The 19,702-nt window shown below is 48.0% G+C and overlaps 1 protein-coding gene across 1 annotated transcript in view; it reads right to left on the bottom strand.

Annotated features, from left to right (window-relative positions):
* Positions 1–19,702, bottom strand: part of LOC121724102 (S phase cyclin A-associated protein in the endoplasmic reticulum-like) — a 51,009-nt gene that overhangs the window by 10,379 nt on the left and 20,928 nt on the right. The window contains exons 6-19 of the mRNA XM_042110457.1: positions 18,878–18,994; positions 17,393–17,514; positions 16,530–16,810; positions 15,297–15,767; positions 12,621–12,782; positions 12,391–12,457; positions 12,067–12,184; positions 10,504–10,615; positions 9,736–9,876; positions 9,182–9,337; positions 8,435–8,577; positions 7,516–7,597; positions 6,970–7,122; positions 4,613–4,720 (exon numbers count right to left, since the gene is read on the bottom strand). Coding sequence (XP_041966391.1) covers positions 4,613–4,720; positions 6,970–7,122; positions 7,516–7,597; positions 8,435–8,577; positions 9,182–9,337; positions 9,736–9,876; positions 10,504–10,615; positions 12,067–12,184; positions 12,391–12,457; positions 12,621–12,782; positions 15,297–15,767; positions 16,530–16,810; positions 17,393–17,514; positions 18,878–18,994 — 2,233 coding nt within the window. The remainder of the gene's footprint in view (positions 1–4,612; positions 4,721–6,969; positions 7,123–7,515; positions 7,598–8,434; positions 8,578–9,181; positions 9,338–9,735; positions 9,877–10,503; positions 10,616–12,066; positions 12,185–12,390; positions 12,458–12,620; positions 12,783–15,296; positions 15,768–16,529; positions 16,811–17,392; positions 17,515–18,877; positions 18,995–19,702) is intronic.

The following is a 19,702-nucleotide window of genomic DNA, read 5'->3' as shown; positions in this document are numbered from 1 at the left end:
ACATTAAAATACTAACACAGGGTTTCTGCAGGTTTCATCAAGCAACATTTAGGACTTTTTATGACCGTATGACCATTAGGAGTTCAATTTATAGAACAAGACCAACATGAAATATGAAAAAACTGCAGAAAATCGGACTCAGAATTACTTTCAAAGTAGTAGCGGACGTTTTATTGCAGCGTACTGATGCCCGGATCCTTAAGCATAAACTACAACACATGGAAACAGCGATGAATGCCGCCAACACATTTCTCAAAAATAAATAAATAACAGGTGACAAAATGACAGGTGCCGGAAGAAGCGGTAAATGAACGTGTGTATATATATATATATATATATATATATATATATATATATATAAATAATGCTTCATATATTTATATTTATATATTTAATGCTTAACTCAATATAATTTAAGACAATGGGGCCTAATTTGATTAATGGGCAAAGGGCAAAGTCTTAAGCAAATTTAATAACTAGACAAAATGTGTTTGCTAGTTTAACACCATGAGCAATGCTCCCATATGCAACACGATAGCTGTAGATCATGCGCAAGAGCTTTGTTTGCTGACAGACTTTGCACTTTGCACGACACACAAATTAGGGCCCCAAGTATGCAAAATCTTTGAAATTATTAAATTCTAGACTTTTTAAGACCCCGCGGAAACCCTATAATAAAGGAAACAGGCTGCTATGAACAAAACAATTCACCGCTGCATGGGATGTTGGATTTTTGTATCCACTCTGATAGGGTGGGGGTGGGGGGCGGGGGGCATCATCTGTGTCTTTAGTTTTCACCAAAACACATAGACACATGGCACCAAAAACATGACAGCTGCCCCACACATGCATCAAAGTCGCTGGATTAACATCTATTGTTGACACTTAAAGCCAGGCCAACTGCCACGACATGAGTGAAGTGTGTTGGGCCACCATGACACCCTATGACAGACAGGTGTCTGCCGACACCTAAAAGACAATACATCTGTATAGCTGGGGGGTGGAACTGGAAAGGGAGAGAGGGAGGGAGGGAGCGAGGGAGAGAGGGAGGGAGGGAGAGAGGGAGAGAGGGAGGGAGGGAGAGAGGGAGGGAGGGAGAGAGGGCCGCTGGGTGGTAAGTGTGCTGGTTGCTGTAGGATATGGACAGCAAGGCCAAATCAGAGAAAGAAAAGTCACCAGAGACAGAGAGAGAGCAGGTGAGAACAAACGATGGAGAGAAAAAAGGAATAAAAGAGAGAGCAAGAGGAAAAAAGGAAAGGAGGAGAAAGAGGGGAAAACTAGACCCCAAGGGCAGGACAGCCTGACAATAACGTCCGAACTGTTCTGCGAGGAAGTAACGGGACACTACCCAAAACATCATACCTCCTGTGCCTGTGCAGAAAAAAACAGGATCACCATGTCAAGAAGTGATATGTTCTCCCCCCTCCGACCCTCCTGTCTTTTGTCCATCACAAAGGGAGGAGAGCAGAATGGTGTGAAAACAGACAGCTGTATGTCATACCAGAAGACACCATAAGGAATCAGGTGTCGAGCATACGTACATACACACACACACACACACACAATACTTTACTTTACTGTTAGATTCTCTTACGATAGCCTTAATATTCCTTTTGTACCAGTCAATCTATACCGCATTATGTTACACACTGGTATTTTTTTGAAATATTTCCCACACGCCCATGCCCAATACATTTCCACCCTTTTTAAACATACTTTCATAGACAATGTATTTTACTTAAACCAATGTGACCGGCCATGCTAGGTCTTCCTATAATTCTACCGTGGCTTTTATAAGCACCTCATATCAAGCTGAAGAGTGGAGAGATACGGCATGCCAACAGTCTGGCTGCAATCTCACAAAAAAAGCAAGCAAGTAAAAAAATAAACACCAGGGTGGAAGGCAAAGTAATGACATCCCCTCAGATGTTTGTTTTCTTTACTTGTCAAAAAGTGGTTGTTGCTGTTATTTTTACATGGGTCTTGAGAAGAGAATGCTTTACACAAGTGCCCCCTTGTCTTTTACTCAACTCTAAGTGAATCCTAAGAACTTAATGTGTACAACCAATCACATAAGCTAAATATGGGAACCTGCATCAAACCTTTAATCCAAAACTGATCATGACCTTTTCAATACTTTAAAAGGCAGGGACTTCCAGCCTCATGAACATTCTGCCTTGACCTCAAACGGATGAACTTCTGTCCCTCCACTTAAGACTCCTGAAGTCTGTGTCTCTGAGATCTCTCAACCCCTAGCGTCCCCATGTCCACAGCAGTGGCTCCTCTCAGAGACTCCGAAGTCTCACAGAGGCTTGCGTCTCCCCCGCCAAGAAGAGAGGTCAGTGGTTGTTTTTTGGTGCGGAGGCAAGGGACCGTAAATTAAAATCCCATACGTCGGGCGTCAGGAGGGTCACAGGTGCACCATACGTTACACTGTGGCTGAAAGGATGACACCCAATAAGCCTAAGTAGAGCGATGGCCATCCCCACCACGCACCCCCCCCAGCCCCGGCCAGCCACATCGATCCTTGTGCACTCTGTTGATAATCGCCTTATTTTCAATTTCGCCTGCCTCGGTCCTTAAAACGGTGGAATGTGTCTAAATACGAGGATGTGGGGGCCATGGCGGCCCGCGCCTGGCTGAGAAACTATACTCTGACCTCTGCACGGTTCAGCCAGCCGGCTTCATTTTAATTAAAAATCTTTCACTCCGACAAGAGTTATGGAAGTCCCAACTGGAAAAGAGTTGGCGGTTGCATGAATGAAATACGGCGCAGCCAAAACCCAGCAAGGACATAAATATCAAGGAAAGCCTTCGCTACCGTGAGTCTATCTAAACAAAAGTCCTCGCTTCGCTGGCTGGCTCGCTACTCTTCCAGCATGTGTGTGTGTGTGTGTGTGTGTGTGTGTGTGTGTGTGTGTGTGTGTGTGTGTGTGTGTGTGTGTGTGTGTGTGTGTGTGTGTGTGTGTGTGAAGCCAAGATCAGGTTGGCAGGGGACTGCATCCATTTTTGATTACTAGAACAGAGAGTAAAGATTTGTACAGTAGACGGCTCCCCACTTTCAATTTTCCATTTTTTCTACACTAGAATAGAGAAATGACCTTGGCAGGACATGATAAAAGTCTGATACATTCTGAAGATACTTTCTGAAGATATGAATATTAAAGATATATTCTATAGATAAATATGGATATTGAAATGTCCAGTTAGACTTGCAAACATAATGCTCCATTGTATATATCCAAAATCATTGCACAACAAAGTCTTACAACTCCACAGCCTCTCACTTATCAGTAAAAGCAAATTGCCATTCTTGGTGTAAATATTGCTCTACATACTGTATTTTGTCCACAGCATTTTACAATTGTAGACATTTTTAAATCATTTTAAAAGGTGATGTTTCACCACTGACCATAGTGTGATTGTTGGTGCAAAGGTGACAGTGTGGAATTATAAAGTTGCCTTTGTCTTGTTTATTACTCTGTCAGGTGGACAAATAGCTGCTGCCAGAGGCTAATGATTTAGAGTAGTGGGGTGTTTGTGTGTGTGTGTGTGTGTGTGTGTGTGTGTGTGTGTGTGTATGTGTGTGTGTGTGCATTAAAAATGACCCACTGAAAAAGAGGTTACAGATGAAGGAGGGGCCAAGGCCAAAGGTGCAGCATATAGCACCAACAGTTGTCAGCCGCACAAAGGGCCGGGCGGCCAAGGCAATCTCATATTGCTGCCGAGAAACTCCATCTTTAACGAGCTAACGCCGATTCATGCACAAGCTGGGGAGGTGGGGGGCTGGTGTTGGCGGGACACACACTCTCTCTGTCACGAAAGGGTTCCAGAGGGGTGATGTCACCACCCCCCATCCCCCACCCCCACGCTAGTGTCACTGAACTCTATTACTGTTTACATTTCCACACCCATTTATTTGTCCACAGGCAGGGGTGAGAAGCAGACACCGAGATAGAGAGCAGACAACGGGGAGCATCATCTCATGATGATTTGAAATGATTGGAGGAAGGTGGTGTGTGTGTGTGTGTGTGGGGGGGGGGGGGGGAGGGGTATCTGATTAAATGAAATGATAGGAAAATGAAATGCAGAGGGAGGAGTGTGGCACGGATGAAAGGATAAAAAAATAAAACTGTCACTCTTGTTTTTCAGACATGTCTTTTAGTGTGATCATCCATGTGCTGACATTTATAAGTGCTAAAGGCTGCACTTAAGAGCGGGTTGAAAGCGCTCTTCACAGATTACACCGCTGGTAAGCAGGTGCAGGATTGGTGGCATTAGGTGCAAAGCAGCCTAAGTGAATGTTTTGAATGTTTCTGGATGGTACACACTTAAGATGATATTATGCTTGTCAGCAACCGAACGAATTTAAAAGTCCAATGATTGTGTACATATGAGAAATGAGTGGGAAGCTGGAGAGTGTAGGAGAGGAACATGGCGGTGTCTGTATGTTCTTCTCTTTTTCTGTGTATGTACTCCACAGTGAATGTCATGAGAATGAGTCTACAAGTGCTTGAGGGTGTGCATTTAGGAGTGTGGGACGACAAGTACTGTATGTCTTTGTGTGTGTGTGTGTGTGTGTTGAAGGATAGCGGTGTTGGGAGATACTCACCACCTCCTCGTCGGACAGCTCTCGCCCCTGGATGCTGCTGCTCTCCCGCACTGCCTGCTGGTGCCCCTTGCCCTTGGTGTGGCTGAACAGGTGCACCTCGGACGTGATCTGGACAACACACACACACACACACACATACACACACACAGAGGTCACGGCAGAGAAGACAAGAGGCGGACACAAAAGCACAGAAGCCAAGAGCCCCATGGGGACCTGCTGAAGGGAAACATATCAAAGCATGTCACACGGCAGCAGGATCAAGAGATTTCACCTCCGCACCATGAATGAAAACACTCTTTCTATTGTGTGTACGGAGAGTCTCTCTTGTAGTTTGTCATCACAAGGTAAAACTCCTGATTTTTTTCACAACATATCCCACCATGGTCTCCCATCCTAAAAATGACATGGCAACTTCATAAAGTTAAACAGAACCATCCAGCCTAGAAGCTTAGCATAAAATAGTACTTGACCCATGTTTTCATTGCATTTAATCATGATTTTTTTTTGTGCTTCTTATAAGCAAAAAGAATCCAATGACAAGCTCAGAGAATCTCAATCTCAATGGCAACAGCACTCCTAAAAGTCCTCTACAGCGGTGGCGCTCGCCTCATGTTTGTGAAGCGAGCCATTTTAAAATGTTGACCTTCCCAGTGTGCAGTGAGCCGTGCCTCCGGTTCAAAGAGCCACAGGATGGGGCATTGTCCTCCAAGGAGAGGGCCGGAGACTCAGGTGACAGGACATATGTTGAAAACCAGAGATGCTATTCAGTCGTTACGTCTCTGCTCACAGCTCACAAGACACCTCTGCCGCATAAAAGAGTCGGCACATGAAAGTGACAAGCGTGACAGTATCCATCACGACAGAGATGTTTATGAAGTGTGTGGGACAGTCCTAAGGTAACATGAACTAAACTGAACTCATTGAAGAAGTAATACAGTCTTTCTGATGCCATTGAACATGAAGCATCTGCAGTCAAAAGTCTATGCTACTCATCTTAGAGGACATTTACGATTTACGGAAGGCTTGGGTTGTTCTCACGTCACAGGCACGTCCCTTTGACGGCCCAAACATACTAAAAGGCCACAAGTCGGCTGACATTAAAAGCTCAAGCAAGCAAGGGTTGCTGTCCTGCGTGGGTTTCTGCACACCAACACGGATGTGTGGAGAGAAGGGTGCATTGTTTGTTCCCCTGGACCCAAGCTTGGGTGGGGAGCAGCATGGCCTGCGCTTTAACGTGATTAAATAGAGTGCTTCCCACTGACCTAAAGATGATCGCTGGTGTCACTCACTGGCCAAGGTCATCTGACATTTCTAACAAGATTTCGTCCCTTCATGCCACCCCACCCCCACAACTCAACAGTGCACACACACACACACACACACACACACACACACACACACACACACACACGCGCACACAAGCATCACCATCAAGCCTCACTCATCTACCCCCCCACCCCACACACACACACACTCTCCCAGCGGCCTTAATCAGATGACAGTCTGAAGCTCCAAGGTGTCTCACCCTTGTGGCAGTGAAAGCCGTGGCCAGTGCTGATAAATGGGACTAAAGATTTGTTGCCTGTCATTACAAAAAAAAGAATGCAAGGGAGTAAATAAATAAATAAATAAATAAATAAATAAATAAATAAATAAATAAACAAGAAGGGCATAATCATGGCCGGCTATAAATCTGGGCCTAGGGGTTCATGTTTAATGAATGCCGTTAAATCCTCATTTAAATGCATTCTCTTCTAAAAATCCTCTGAATCACCTTCCAGTCAGCATTTTTATGTGTGATTGCTGCCAAGCCACAGAGGGTGGAGAAAAACCAAGTGCTGGGCAGTGTGTGCCAGTCTGAAACACCGGTGCCTACTGGATTCTGGTGACATCCGGCTATTTACAGTCCAAACAGTCAAAATATGACAAAATGGACTATGGAATGGAATACATTAAAAAGGAGTATTTCATCCATAGCTAGCGAGTAGGGAATCTGATATAGCATAACAGAGTTAAATGTTTTGTCCATGTCGACCTCACACATCTGTGTAGTATGGCAGAGGACATTAGATGTGTTCAAATTCTTTGAACAGAGGTGAACATTTGCGGCGACCATAGTTTCTTTGAACAGTTACATTTGAATGATTTGGTGTAAACATTCTAGCACTCCTGTATGTTCACGGCGAACTACCTGCCCTCTGACTGTTTGTGGCGAACTCAAGTCAAACAGAAAACTGTTTGCGCAAACGTTCACGAACGTTGACCAATGTTTGCGAATTTAAACGCACCTCAGTTGTGTGTATTTAACGGGGCGACTGAGTGAGTGATTGAGTGAGCGAGCGGGTGAAGGTACACACCACAACGTTACACAGGGAGCACTGCTTCTTGCGCTCGTAGGGCGTGAGCTTGGGGGCGTAGTCGGTGTTGGCGTGACGACCACTGCTGAGCTCAGCTGCCTTCTCCTTCCTCTGCTCGATCTGCTCCATGTGCCGACGACTACTCTCATCATGCTGGGGGGAGAGAGAGAGAGAGAGAGAGAGAGAGAGAGAGAGAGAGAGAGAAAGAAAGAAAGAAAGAAAGAAAGAAAGAAAGAGAGTGAGAGAGAGTGTGTGTGTGTGTGTGTGTGTGTGTGTGTGTGTGTGTGTGTGTGTGTGTGTGTGTGTGTGTGTGTGTGTGTATAGAAGCAAGGTGGAAGGACAAAAAAATTAAAGCAACAAGGAAACAAATGAGGATAAGCAAAATGGAATAAAAAGCAGCAAACACAGGACAAGGATATTAATAAATGTGGTGTAATTGATGTCCGCAGTGGGATTGTTTTCATCAAGCAATTCATCTCCAGGTGTCACTGTGGTGGGACTGTGCAGTGGTGGTGCAGTGCTGTGCTCCCGCTCATCTCCACTCACCTTCATCTGGATCTTCTTCTGCAGCTCCTCCATGGCCTCCTGCTGAGCTGCACTCAGAGCTGCCAGACGCTCCTCACGGTCTCTGGATGCACAACACACACACACACACACACACACACACACACACGACTACCCTGTAAACTAGTAAATTGAGGAATAATCTACTGTGATAACAGTTTGGTTTCAAAATGTTTACAGGGAAAAAAATCAAACCTCTAGTCAAATTAATCAAACCTCTAGTCTTCTAATCTTCTCTAGTAAGAATCGGGAGATAGACCCATACTTTATTATCTGTCAATTATCCTCCTCGGCCAGCAATTTTTCCCTGACGTCAGTAAAACACACCTCATTTCTCACTCCAACTCTCCATGGGTTTGTCTGCGCTCTGTACTCTACCCCCCTCCACCAACAACAATCCCATCAGCCTGTGTCCTTCCTCCCTTGTCTGCTGACACAGGCTCCAGTGGCCTGGCCAGAGAGCCAGCGAGCCCCGGTGGGGCGGGGGGTGGGGAGGGGGGGGGGGGGGGGGGGGGGGGATACTGGCCGAGATGGGAGTGGAGATGGAGAGGTAGAGAGAGAGACTGACTGTCTGACTGAGGGAGGAAGAGCATGAACTGAAGTAAGGTGAGGTGAGGTGCAATGGGCTTGGGGTTGAATCAGGAAAAGTTAGCTTAAGGCCCAAGACGCTGCAGCTGCTGACGAAGGGGGAGGAGGAGGAGGAGGTGGTGTGAGTGTACTTGTGTGGCTGACATGTTACAGGACAGTGTACAGTACAAAATGACTATAGAAGCCAAACCAATGTGAGCAGTTTTGGTGCACACCTAAGGATGCTCCCAGTCCTCTCTAGTATGAGACTGACGTGTAGTGTGTGTGTGTGTGTGTGTGTGTGTGTGTGTGTGTGTGTGTGTGTGTGACTGACCTTGCTCTCTCTCTTGCAGCGTCCTCTCTGGCCTTCTCCTTCTCCTGGCGTTGTTGCTCGATCCGCGCCTCCTGCTCGCGCCTCCTCACCAGCAGCTCCTCCAGACGGGCCTGCCGCTCTGCCTCCAAAGCTCTCTTACGCTCCTGAGACACACACACACACACACACACACACACACACGGGCATGAGACACACTCGCTTTACACTTCCATCCAAAATCCCACTACGTGTGAGAATGCGGAGTATATATCAATAAAAGCAGATGTGCAAAAATACTCAAATGAAAATAAATTCAAAGGTACAAAAACATAGTATAATGTATATGCAGACCCATAGACACACCTATGCCCAAACCACACTTGAATATGCTGCGTACTAGGGGTTTCACAGCTACTGATACTTACTAGTTGACAAGATTTTTATAATAGTTATCGACTAGTCGACTAGTTATTATGTACAGTGTTGGTGCGAACATTACTGCTAGTGCTCCCTTTGACAGCGAGTGTTTCATCTTTAGATGGTAATCCATAGCAGGCATATTCTTACTGTTCTTATTAAGTACTTCCATTCATAATAATGTCTAACCCATTCAGCCATTATCCACTTTGTCCAGAACTAGTTCACTGACGATTTTAACAGTCGACTGGTCGAGTCTTTGACCGGGCGATGAAACCCCTAGTGTGTACCTTGAATTTCCCCTTGGGGGATCAATAAAGTATCTATCTATCTAGCTATCTATCTATCTACCTGCACGGCCTCGTCGCGGGCCTGCTTCTCCTCCTGCCGCCGCTGGCGCTCCTCCTGGAGCTCGTTGAGCCGCTGCTCGTACTCGTTCAGCTTGGCCAGCACGTCATGCCGCTTGTTCTGGGCCTCCAGCGTGTTGATGAAGGCAATCTCATTCACCTGCACAGCGAGCCATGGAGCTCTTACAACAAACCTTTCACAAACAACTGTACATTTAGGCTGCATGAGATTTGTGACTTGTTACTTATTCCCTTTTAATTTAGAGGACATGTCAAACTTGAGAGAGTATTGAGAGTACTCTTGCACCAGGTGATTAAAGTACTTGACATTTAACAGCTCAGGACACCAGCTGTCCCAGAGCTAGCCTAGATGTAAAGGTGAAAGGGATGAGACAACCGCTCATCTCATAACTATTTCTTCTTCCAACCCAGGTCCCAATGGGAACTTGGCTCTGACTGTGGTACAGCAACCGCTTGCACCCCAGCGCCCCCCACACATAACTATCTCTTAGACAATGTGCTGCAGCATCTAGACTTGTCTGAACCCCTCAGCCCTACCTTGGCCTCCTCCTCCTGGGCCTTCTTCACAATGGCCTGCAGCTGCAGCTCACGCTTGAACTCTGCATGGAGCAGCTTCTCCTCCATCATCTTCCTCCGCTGGTCCAGCAACTCCTCCTTCCACTTCCTCACCTCCTTCTCCTGAGAGAGAGAGAGAGAGAGAGAGAGAGAGAGAGAGAGAGAGAGAGACAGAAAGACAGAGGGGGGGTGGGGGTGACGACGAGGATGTTGAGACAGAAGGGGAGAAGAAGACAGAAGTACAATGAGAATTAAAGAGTTAGATAAAGGAAAACACTGACCTGGTGTAAAATGTTTGTGCTCAAGATGAATCTTAACATTGACCAACCCATCATCCCTCTGACAACAAAAATAGGGATCAATATGTGCAGAATGTGTATTGCTCCTCTGTGTATTTACATGTTTAATGAAGTGGGTTTTGAATGAACTTGAGAGCCTGGAGAAGAGAACCAAGCCCTGGGTGGAGTTAGGGAGCTGGAGACGCCAGCTCCACAGCCACACCAGGTATAGGCTAGGAAAAGGGTTTTCAAGGCTTACTTAATCTTACATCAAATTATGATTTCACTGTTTTTTTTTTATTAAAAAAAGCAGTCCTCGGGTTACTTTCTTAGTCAGAATGGGAATGGGGTCCCTGGATCACAATCAGTTGAAAATCTCAATTTCTCTCGACTGGACCTGATATGGGGGTGATGTGAAGTGATGTGAAGTGAAAAGAGTGTGTTTGCATGTCTCAGTGGGCTCTCTGCTCACCCTTTCCAGAAGCTTCTGCAGCTTGTGGGTCTTCTCCTCTCGTAGTTTGTCCCGAAGCTGCTGGGCTTTCAGCTGTTTCTCCTCATGCTTCTTCTTGGACTCGGCAATAGTCCTACGGAACAAAAAAAAAGCTTTAAGGTAAAGTACATGGGGAATGTCAGTTGATATTTCAGTCCAACAGCCAATCAAATACACCCCTCCCTTCCATGCTGTATGATGCTGCAAAAAATGAGAAACCTTGAACCTTCATTCCATCAATCTAATCCAATGCTTGGGAAGGAATTGACTGAATTCTACCAGAAGTGAGATCCAGGGATCTATCCAGGAGAGTTTACAGTGAAGAACAGCCTCAGGGGACAAAAACCACACATCCACCTCTTCAAAAATACCTTGGCATCAAATCACTATGGCTTGTACTGATATCTTAACTATACTGTCTTAACTACTGTCTAATTGTGCCCTGCCAGGGGATTGTATATGTAAATTAGCCTAAGGTAATAACTCTGTTACAATGCATGAAATAGTAACATCTATGTGGCATTACTGGAGTGACCGCAGATAAAAGCGGTCCTCTGTCTTCCCACCCAGTAGCCTCCTGCAGTACTGTCCTCGCACGGATCGAGTTTCCTCTCCGCCTCCGCCACATGTCACAGACGCTTAGCTCACAGCCCACAGGAAAGAAGGCCCTGTCAGAATCTCCCCTCTCCTCAGAATCTCATCTCACGGTCATCTGACCGTACAGATCCCCTAAAAGACAGCGGCAAAAAGATAGCTCCGCAGCAGGCCCGGCTTTGATCTGGCCATGACTCCACATGGATGAGGCCCAGATCTGGCCCGAATCCGGTGGATCTTTGCCAGACTCAGCTGTTATCTGATGAGAGACCAGCTCGACGAAGCTAGCAAGAATGCGGCGGTGACATCTGCTTAATACTATTTAGGGAAGAGCATTTTTCCCAAAAGATAAAGCTGAAGGGATATGATGGACGACGCGAGTCAGGCCTCTGCACTGTAACCCAACAGGTGTTGAGAGAGAGAGAGAGAGAGAAGTGAGTCTTTGAGTGTGAGAGAGAGCAAGAGAGAGAGAGGGAGGGAGCGAGGGAGAGAGAGAGAGAGAGAGCAATAGAGAGAGAGGGGGAGAGAGAGAGAGGGAGAGAAGGCCAAGGAGATATAAATAGGAGAGGAGGGTCTCGTTGCCCTGAAGATTACTGAGGTTGCAGTGTGATGAATGGCTGGAGGGAGTGGGTCTGTGTATTTGTGTATGCCAGTAGGTCTCTGTGTGTGTGAGGATGAGATATGTCTATATGTGTGAGTGTGTATGTGTGTGTGTGTGATGTGTCTGCATGTGCATGGAAGCAAGATACTGTGTCAGTGAGAGTGAGATAAATGTGGCCTGTGTGTGTGTGTGTGTACATGGAGTGATCCTTGTGTAAGACTGAATGCATGTGCATGCAAATGTGTATGCGCGTTTGTGTGTATATCAGCACATGAGACCTAGTGTGTGTGTGTATGTCTCCGTGTGTATGTCCATGTGTGTGTGTGTGTGTGTGTGTGTGTGTATTAGACCTTTTGCGTGAGGGTGAAGACAGCTTCTCGTGCATGTGAATGCCATGGCCTGGGGGCCGGGCCGGCTCCTCCTCCACCATGTCTCCCCACGACGTGCTCTGCCTCCAGGCTTCCCGCGCTAAACACACACACACACACACACACACACACACACACACACACACAGGGAGCCAGAGAGTAAAATGAGCATTCCAAGACACACACACACACACACAAACACACAGGGAGCCAGAGAGTAAGATGAGCATTCCAAGACACACACACACACACACACACACACACACACACACAGTCAGGAAATGATAAAACACAAAACAGCTGTACCATCGTAGTCAGCCAGCATGTCGCTCCAGTCCAGGTTGAGTCCACAGCCTCCGCAGCCAATGCCGGCCTGCACAAACACAAGAGCAGCGCTCAGCTCAGCTCCCTCACTTCCATCTAGCTATGGGCTAGTACATAGACAGAAGGCCTAAAGGGTCTTCACGTCTCCAGTGAATACTGTGAAAATAATTGTACGAATGATGCAGTGAAAACGCTATGCTTGTTGGACGTACGGAGAAGTCGTTGTCCGTCTCCAGCTCGCTGTTCTCGGCCTGGATCTCACGCGTGAGCTGCTCCTCCTCGGCGATGGCGCTGGCGATGGCCTCCTCGTTGGCCTTCTCCAGCCGGTCGGCCAGCTCCTCCTTCTTGGCCAGGACCTCGGCCATGGACTGCGGCTGTGGACAACCCACCCACAGGACTTAAGTCAGTCAATTGGTCACTGATGCCCTGCTGGCTGCCAGCTCAGGGGTCACAGGTCAGAGGTCAAGGCCCATGGCTCATTTTGTGGGTTTAGCTAAGATCTTCTGGATATGAGCCGAGTCTGGAACTGATCTGGATCCGGATCCTGATCCTGAACCAGATTAGAACCAGACCATTCAGCTACCAGGCGGAACTGGTATCAGGGCAACTAAGGATAACTAGTTCCTAGCATATGTGAAATTCAGCAGGAGTGTTGAGTTGGTTGCACTGTTAGCAAACTTGTTGACAAACAACCACAAAAACTTGAACAAATGAAAATACAAAACAGCATGCCACCAGTACAGAGCAAAAACTCACAACAAGCACAGGGCAACCAAACTCCTCACTTCTCCCAAATTCACCACTCAATCACTATGCTTTCCAATTAAATTTTTCAACTGAAGCCTTAATCCATTTATATCAGTGTATTTTCAAATCCCATGCATGTGATCTAGTGACCCTAATATCTTTGCACATGTGCTAACTTGGTCTCTCTTACCAGTTTGGCTGAAGGTTAAAGCCATGACAATGAAAGCAAAACTACATTAAATGGGTGAATTTGAATAAAACCATAGCAAACGCATAGCACAAACTGCATACATTACACACAGCACACCACCAATGCCAGCGAGAGCCATGTGTGTGAAGGCAGCGATGGCGGCATACCCAGCAGCCATGCATTTCACACACTCGTTCACTATGAGGATGAGGAGGAGATGATGCCAGGCCGAAGGCCCCGCCACACACCTCACTGACCTCGGCGCGGACATGCCGGTACGGTCAGGTGCGGCCCCTCATACCTCAGGTCAGGGACAAAGCTTACGCAAGTCCTGAAATAAAATAGCCCTCACTGGTCAGCTACTTTTGAGGGCAGTTCTGTGTACGCTAAGGTGACGTCAGAGGAGTACGTGTGAACAAACGTGAAGAACTAACGTGAAGAACAAAAAGGCGGCAACGTACTAAAACTACATTTCACCATTATATATATTATATACAGTGTTCAGGTGGCAGCATTTTACTATTCAACACAAGTGGCTACTGGACAGTGGGTCAGCAACTGGAGAAGCAGTGAGTGGGATGTGTGTAGTGCAGTGTGTAGCTTTAGAGCAGCTGTGTGTGTGTGTGTGTGTGAGTTCATGCCTGTGCGTGCGTGCGTGCGTGTGTGCGTGTGCGTGTGCGTGTGTGTGTGTGTGGAGATCAGGTCACTAACTTGCTTTCTGGTTTCTACTGCTTGCTCTACATGCTGCTTTTCTTTACAGCTAAATGAGTCTAATGAGACAGAGGTTTCTCTCAACACTAGGAGCCTGCACTGGAGTCTAAACACCCCGAGTCTTATCGCAGTCACCCAACGAGGTGTCTGCCACCACCCCCTCCCCCCTCCCCCCCCCTCTCTCTCTCCCTCCCTCTCGCTTAGAGGAACAGGTCTGTTTGATGTGAGCCAAGACAGCCAGGCCCCCCAACATCCTCACCCCAACTCTAACCCCCCTAAGACCATTCGAAACGAATCCATCTCTATATTTAAAGACATAACTCCTAAACGTGGTCTACGGTGCCATCAGGAGATCTATGACAGAGGCCAAGTGAGAAGTGGTGTGTGTCTACATGTGTGTGTGTGTGAGAGAAAGAAAGACTGTGTGTGTGTGTGTGTGTGTGTGTGTGTGTGTGTGTGTGTGTGTGTGTGTGTGTGTGTGTGTGTGGTGTGTGTGTGCAGAGGGTGTTTGACCTTCATTAACCCCTAGCATGCTGGCTCTGGTAGCTCCGGCTTCCTGACATGACAGAGATGGAAGTGTGTGTGAAAAATGAATCCCTCGCTGTGCTGCTAAGTAGCCCATGGACAACTGGCCTGGTCATTTCTAACACACATTGGCCATGTGAGAGCGGACGTGCCATCTCAAAATGAGCCCACAGGCTCCTCAGCTCTACAAATATGGCCACAAATACTGTATTGTGGAGAGACTGTCACAACTGAAAAAAGCTGTAGAGAGCTGTAAAATACACCAATGAGACGACTGCTACTTAATACATCTTTAGAACAGTGAAAAAGCCTGGCCCCTGATCATGTACTGTACGTACATCACAACTAACATTCCCCTGAACCAATCTGTGGGAGGGATACTGTGTGAAAGTAGCCCCTCAGATGTTGACCATGTCCATGCTGTATCCACAAATCTACTATCAAACTGGCTTGGGTCTGGTGAGTTGTAATATGTGTGAGCATGTGTGTATTCGTGTGTGTGTGTGTGTGTGTGTGTGCGGGGGGGGAATAATCGTTATGTCTGTACAAGGGAACCCATAATGGCTGGGGAGTTTGTGTGAGATTGGGTTTGTTTAGACGGGGCAGTGGTTTGGTTTGCAGTCGTGTAGGGCAGTGTTGCGGGTGGTGGTGGTGGTGGGGGAGGTGGCTGGGTTGTGGGGTGGGGGCTGTGGACCCCGCGTCTCTCAGCACTCACGGTGGAAAGCTCTGTGGGGTCCAGCACACTCTCCAGTTTCAACACCGCCAAGGGAGTCTGCCATGATGCTGCCGCAGCAGATGGTGCCGTACCCTCCTGCTCCGTCGCCAGCTCCCGGACCTCCCCCACCCCCACACCCACACCCAGAGCCCCCAACTCCTCCAGGGGCCCCTGCCCAACCTGACCCTCCTCCGCCGGGGCCGGGTCGGGCAGGAGGGGGGGTGCCGGAGGAGGGGGAGAGGGGGGAGAGTCAGGAGGTGGGTCTGGGGCTGACTCTGGAGCTAAGGCCGTAGTGGCCGGTTCAGCGGCCGAGGACGGGGTCTGAGTTTGGGCCGGGTTTTGGGCAGGGTCTGCCTTGATGGGGTCGGAGGAGGGCTGGGGGATTTCGGAGGGGGGATCAGGGGGTGGCGTCGCCTCCTCGCAGGTTGCAGTGACACACTGTTCCTGGTCCTGTGCACTGTCAGAGGTGGGCTACACCAACACACAGATACAACACACACACGCACACAAACAGACGGAGATATACACACAACACACACAAAACACACACCATATTACATGCATCGTCATCACAACACTGCAATGCATCCCAACAAACATTACCATGAATACCAAACTGAGATTACAAGTCATGCTGGGAGATTATGTAGCAACATGCCTGATGCATGAAGAGGCCATTGATGGAATGAAACAGCAACAAGGCAAAACACTTCACATTATAAAAACAAACAAACAAACAAACAAACAAAAAAGACATGCAAATTTCAGATGAAAAACAGCCCCAGCACACCCACACACGCACACACCGATCCAGAGGAGTGTCCGATTTGGGACACACTGCGTGCATGTATATTTCATGAGGATACATCTGATATTTCTGTCTCTGGAATCTCACGATACATGTACAAAAATCAATGCTGGCAAAGCCGATATCCCCCCCCCGCACATCCCCCCCCCACCACTCCCCCTCTCCCCCAGGCCCCGCTGGTCTGGGCTGCATGTCTGTTCCTACAGCCGGGCCAAAACAAAAACACTGCGGCAGATAAGACACTCTTATGTTACCATAACCCTACGATCCGTTCTGACGGCTGGGGGGCCGTGCATAATTCATAGATGGGGCAGGGGGGTAGCTGTGTTGTGAGCTGGAACGTGTGTGTGTGTGTGTGTGTGTGTGTGGGTGTGTGTGTATGTTGGGTTGGGTCAGTTTCTCCCCAGCTGGCCTGACGTCAGTACCTCGATGACGGGCGCCTTCTCGTTCTCGTTGTCGGGGCGAGGGTGGCGGGGGAGTGGCTGGTCCTGCCGCCCGGCCTGCTGGTTGGGCTGGCTCGCTGGGTCTTTGTCCTGGGGACTGCGGCCGTGCGGGGCGCAGATCTGATTCTGGTTCTCCTTGTCGCTGTCGTCCTTAGGGCTGACATGGGCCACAACTGGGGTCACCTTGGCGACGATGGCTGCCGAGCGAGGTCTGGCGGGGCGGCCGCGCTGGACCGTCTCCCAGCCCTCAGCGTCCTTCTTTCCTGTGAGCGACACACACACACACACACAGACACACATGCACACACACAGACACGTAAAACAGCAACACAGACGCAGTAAAAAAACCTATATCATCAAATATACATCACTATGCTAACTAGCATGCTAACATGCTAACCATGTGACTTAGCTAACTTAGCTAATCATTTTTAGCAGTTATGCTAACTATGCATTTAACCCATAATGATGAAAATGGTTCGCCACACAATTCTACTACAGCAGATTTACACAAAAACACTTCCTGTTGGAGCCTGAACCTGGGAGATTATAGACCCTTTCAACAATAAAAACAAAAACAATGCTTGAACGTTCTATTTGGTTCCCAATCTACTTCCTCTGCATTAAGATAACATATGGAATGTTAAAACGGAAGCCTTGTGGGGCCAACTATGATGCTGATAATGGAACTCTCTTGAAAGGGTCTATAGAGTCATCAGAAGCAGGTACTGCATCTCCATGCAACTGACGTTCAGAATCTGAGCCTTGTGAAGGGATGATTAGCATTGCAAAGCAGTGAGCAGGTGGTGTTCGCATGACCAGCGGACGTTGGCTGTGGGGCTCACCTTGCTTCTCTGCAGCACAGGTGACGCTCTGGCCGGATATGGGGAGGGACTGGGAGGACTTGACCCGGTCAGCCCAGCTCAGGCCCGTGTGGGACAGACGGGCCAGTGTCGGAGGGGGACCCCTGTGGGAATCACACACACCTCAGTGTCAAGGCTGCTGCACTTATGTTGAATGATGCAACACAGCTGCTGGGTTAACAGTAAAGACATGCACACCGACCGCCTATTCTAGTACAGAGCACACACGCGCGCACGCGCACGCACACACACACACACACACACACACACAAACACACACACACACACACACACACACACACACACACACACACCTCAACCCGCACTGTACATTAATTCAAACAGTGCAACCCAACACAAACGACCTGCGTCCATCTATCTCTCTGGAGCCCGTGAGCTCACAGCAGCAGAGGGCCAGAGGGCGGCTCCTAACTGACTGTGACAGGCTGGTGAGTCTGGATCGAGCATGTCACAAACACACGTCCACCTACATCTGACAGTTCCTGCTCCTCTCTCTCTTTCTTCCTCCCTCCCTCTCTTCCTCTCCCTCCCTCTCTTTATCTCTCACTCCCTCTCTATCTATCTCCCCCTCTCTCTCTCTCTCTCCTCCTCCTCCTCCTCTATCCCTGCCTGCCTGCGCGCCGGATATCTCGGGGCAAACGGGCCCTCCATCTTGATCAATATCCATTTCCTGCGGCATCCGATTACAGAGTAATGCAGATATTGAGCCCATGCTTCAGCAGTCTTTAACCACACTTAGCATCTGCATCTGCAGCCGCGCTCCGCCTGCCTGGGCCGCGGGGAAGCCAGGCCGTGGAGAGAGATGGAGTGGGAGAGAACAAAATCACATTAGAACCAACGCTTCACCATAGGAGAACACACACACACACACACACACACACATCAAGTCACCCCACCACCAGACAATACGCCCATTGTGAAACGGTAGTCTGGGCTTGTGGCGTATCATATCTTCTATTGATTCCTTAATTTAGGCATTCAAAGCCCTGGTAATCTAATGAGCAATTGTGTTTCCTTTACACTACCAGTAAAGGCTAATGGCTGGAGACGAAAACAAGCGTTAATGTGGATGGGAGTGAGAGTGTTATCGCAGACAGCATTAATGGCTTAAGGAAACAAGCCGTCAGGTCCACTTTTAGTGAGCCTCATGCTGAAGGAGCGTGTGTGTGTGTGTGCGTGTGTGTGTGCGTGTGTGTGTGTCGGCGTCTCAAATTGGCATCTGAAATCCACAGCAAAAGACACCATGATGTCATTTCAAAGACCCGGGCAGAAGGGCATGTTCTGTTCGGCCAGCACTTGGGATTTGCCAATTAGCACAGCTCGTGATGACGGAACAAAAATATTGAATGGGCCTCGGAGTGCGAGTGGTCAGCAAAGAGCTGTTGATATGGCAGCCACACTGGGACGGCTGGCGTGAGACGCACAAAGTGGCTCAGGTGGACGTACCCGAAGTTGAGGGAACGCCGGGCATTGGGTGAGGGCACCATGCGGTCAGCAGAGGGGCTGGGCATGACGTGACGACCAGGAGACATCTTGCGGACTTCCCAGGCCAGTGACGTGGGTCTGGAGGCAAATGTTAAAATATTTTACAGTGTTTCACATACAAGTTTCAAAAAGCAAAATGTAATGCAATTCTGTTATTTGATATTGTTATTTTTACTGCAGGAGTTGTGTTTACAAAAGAAAAGTACAATAAATCATAATACAACAACAAGAACACACTACAAAAGGTGGAAATCTAAAACTCAGAAATTGTTTATTGTTATTCAACTTGAAGAAATTTAAGGACTGTTTTTCATTCCCAATTATGGTGTTGTATTTGGTTGCAAAAAAGCACTATTCAAACAAAAGGTTCAGGTTTAAGCCGATCAATACCAACAGTCTGTTTTGAAAAACGTACAAATTGGGCGGCAACTTAAAAGCTTGGACTTTTTTTTTGTTTAATACCTTAATCAATTTACGGGTGTTGTGGCCATTCAGTCATTCGCTTAAAGAGGGAGCCAATACCCAGCCGGATCACCTTGAATTACAGCCTTGGTATTGATCGGCCTAGTGTGAGACCAGAGAGGCCACTTCCCCTACTGGTGGGGGGTGGGGGGTGTGTCCTGCCACCACTGGAAACCGTTAGCGGTGACAGCTGGATCCTCCAGGTGGGGCACACAACCAAACACTCGCACTAAAAAAGGAGTAATTCAGAACCTGGTTCTGAACCTGGAAAGACTCTCTGGTTCAGATAGCTTTGAAAAGTAAAAACACAAGCTGCCCTACGCT

The sequence above is a fragment of the Alosa sapidissima genome, chromosome 11, assembly GCF_018492685.1.
Source record: "Alosa sapidissima isolate fAloSap1 chromosome 11, fAloSap1.pri, whole genome shotgun sequence".
Lineage (NCBI taxonomy): Eukaryota > Metazoa > Chordata > Actinopteri > Clupeiformes > Clupeidae > Alosa > Alosa sapidissima.
This window is presented reverse-complemented; position numbering and strand designations above follow the sequence as displayed.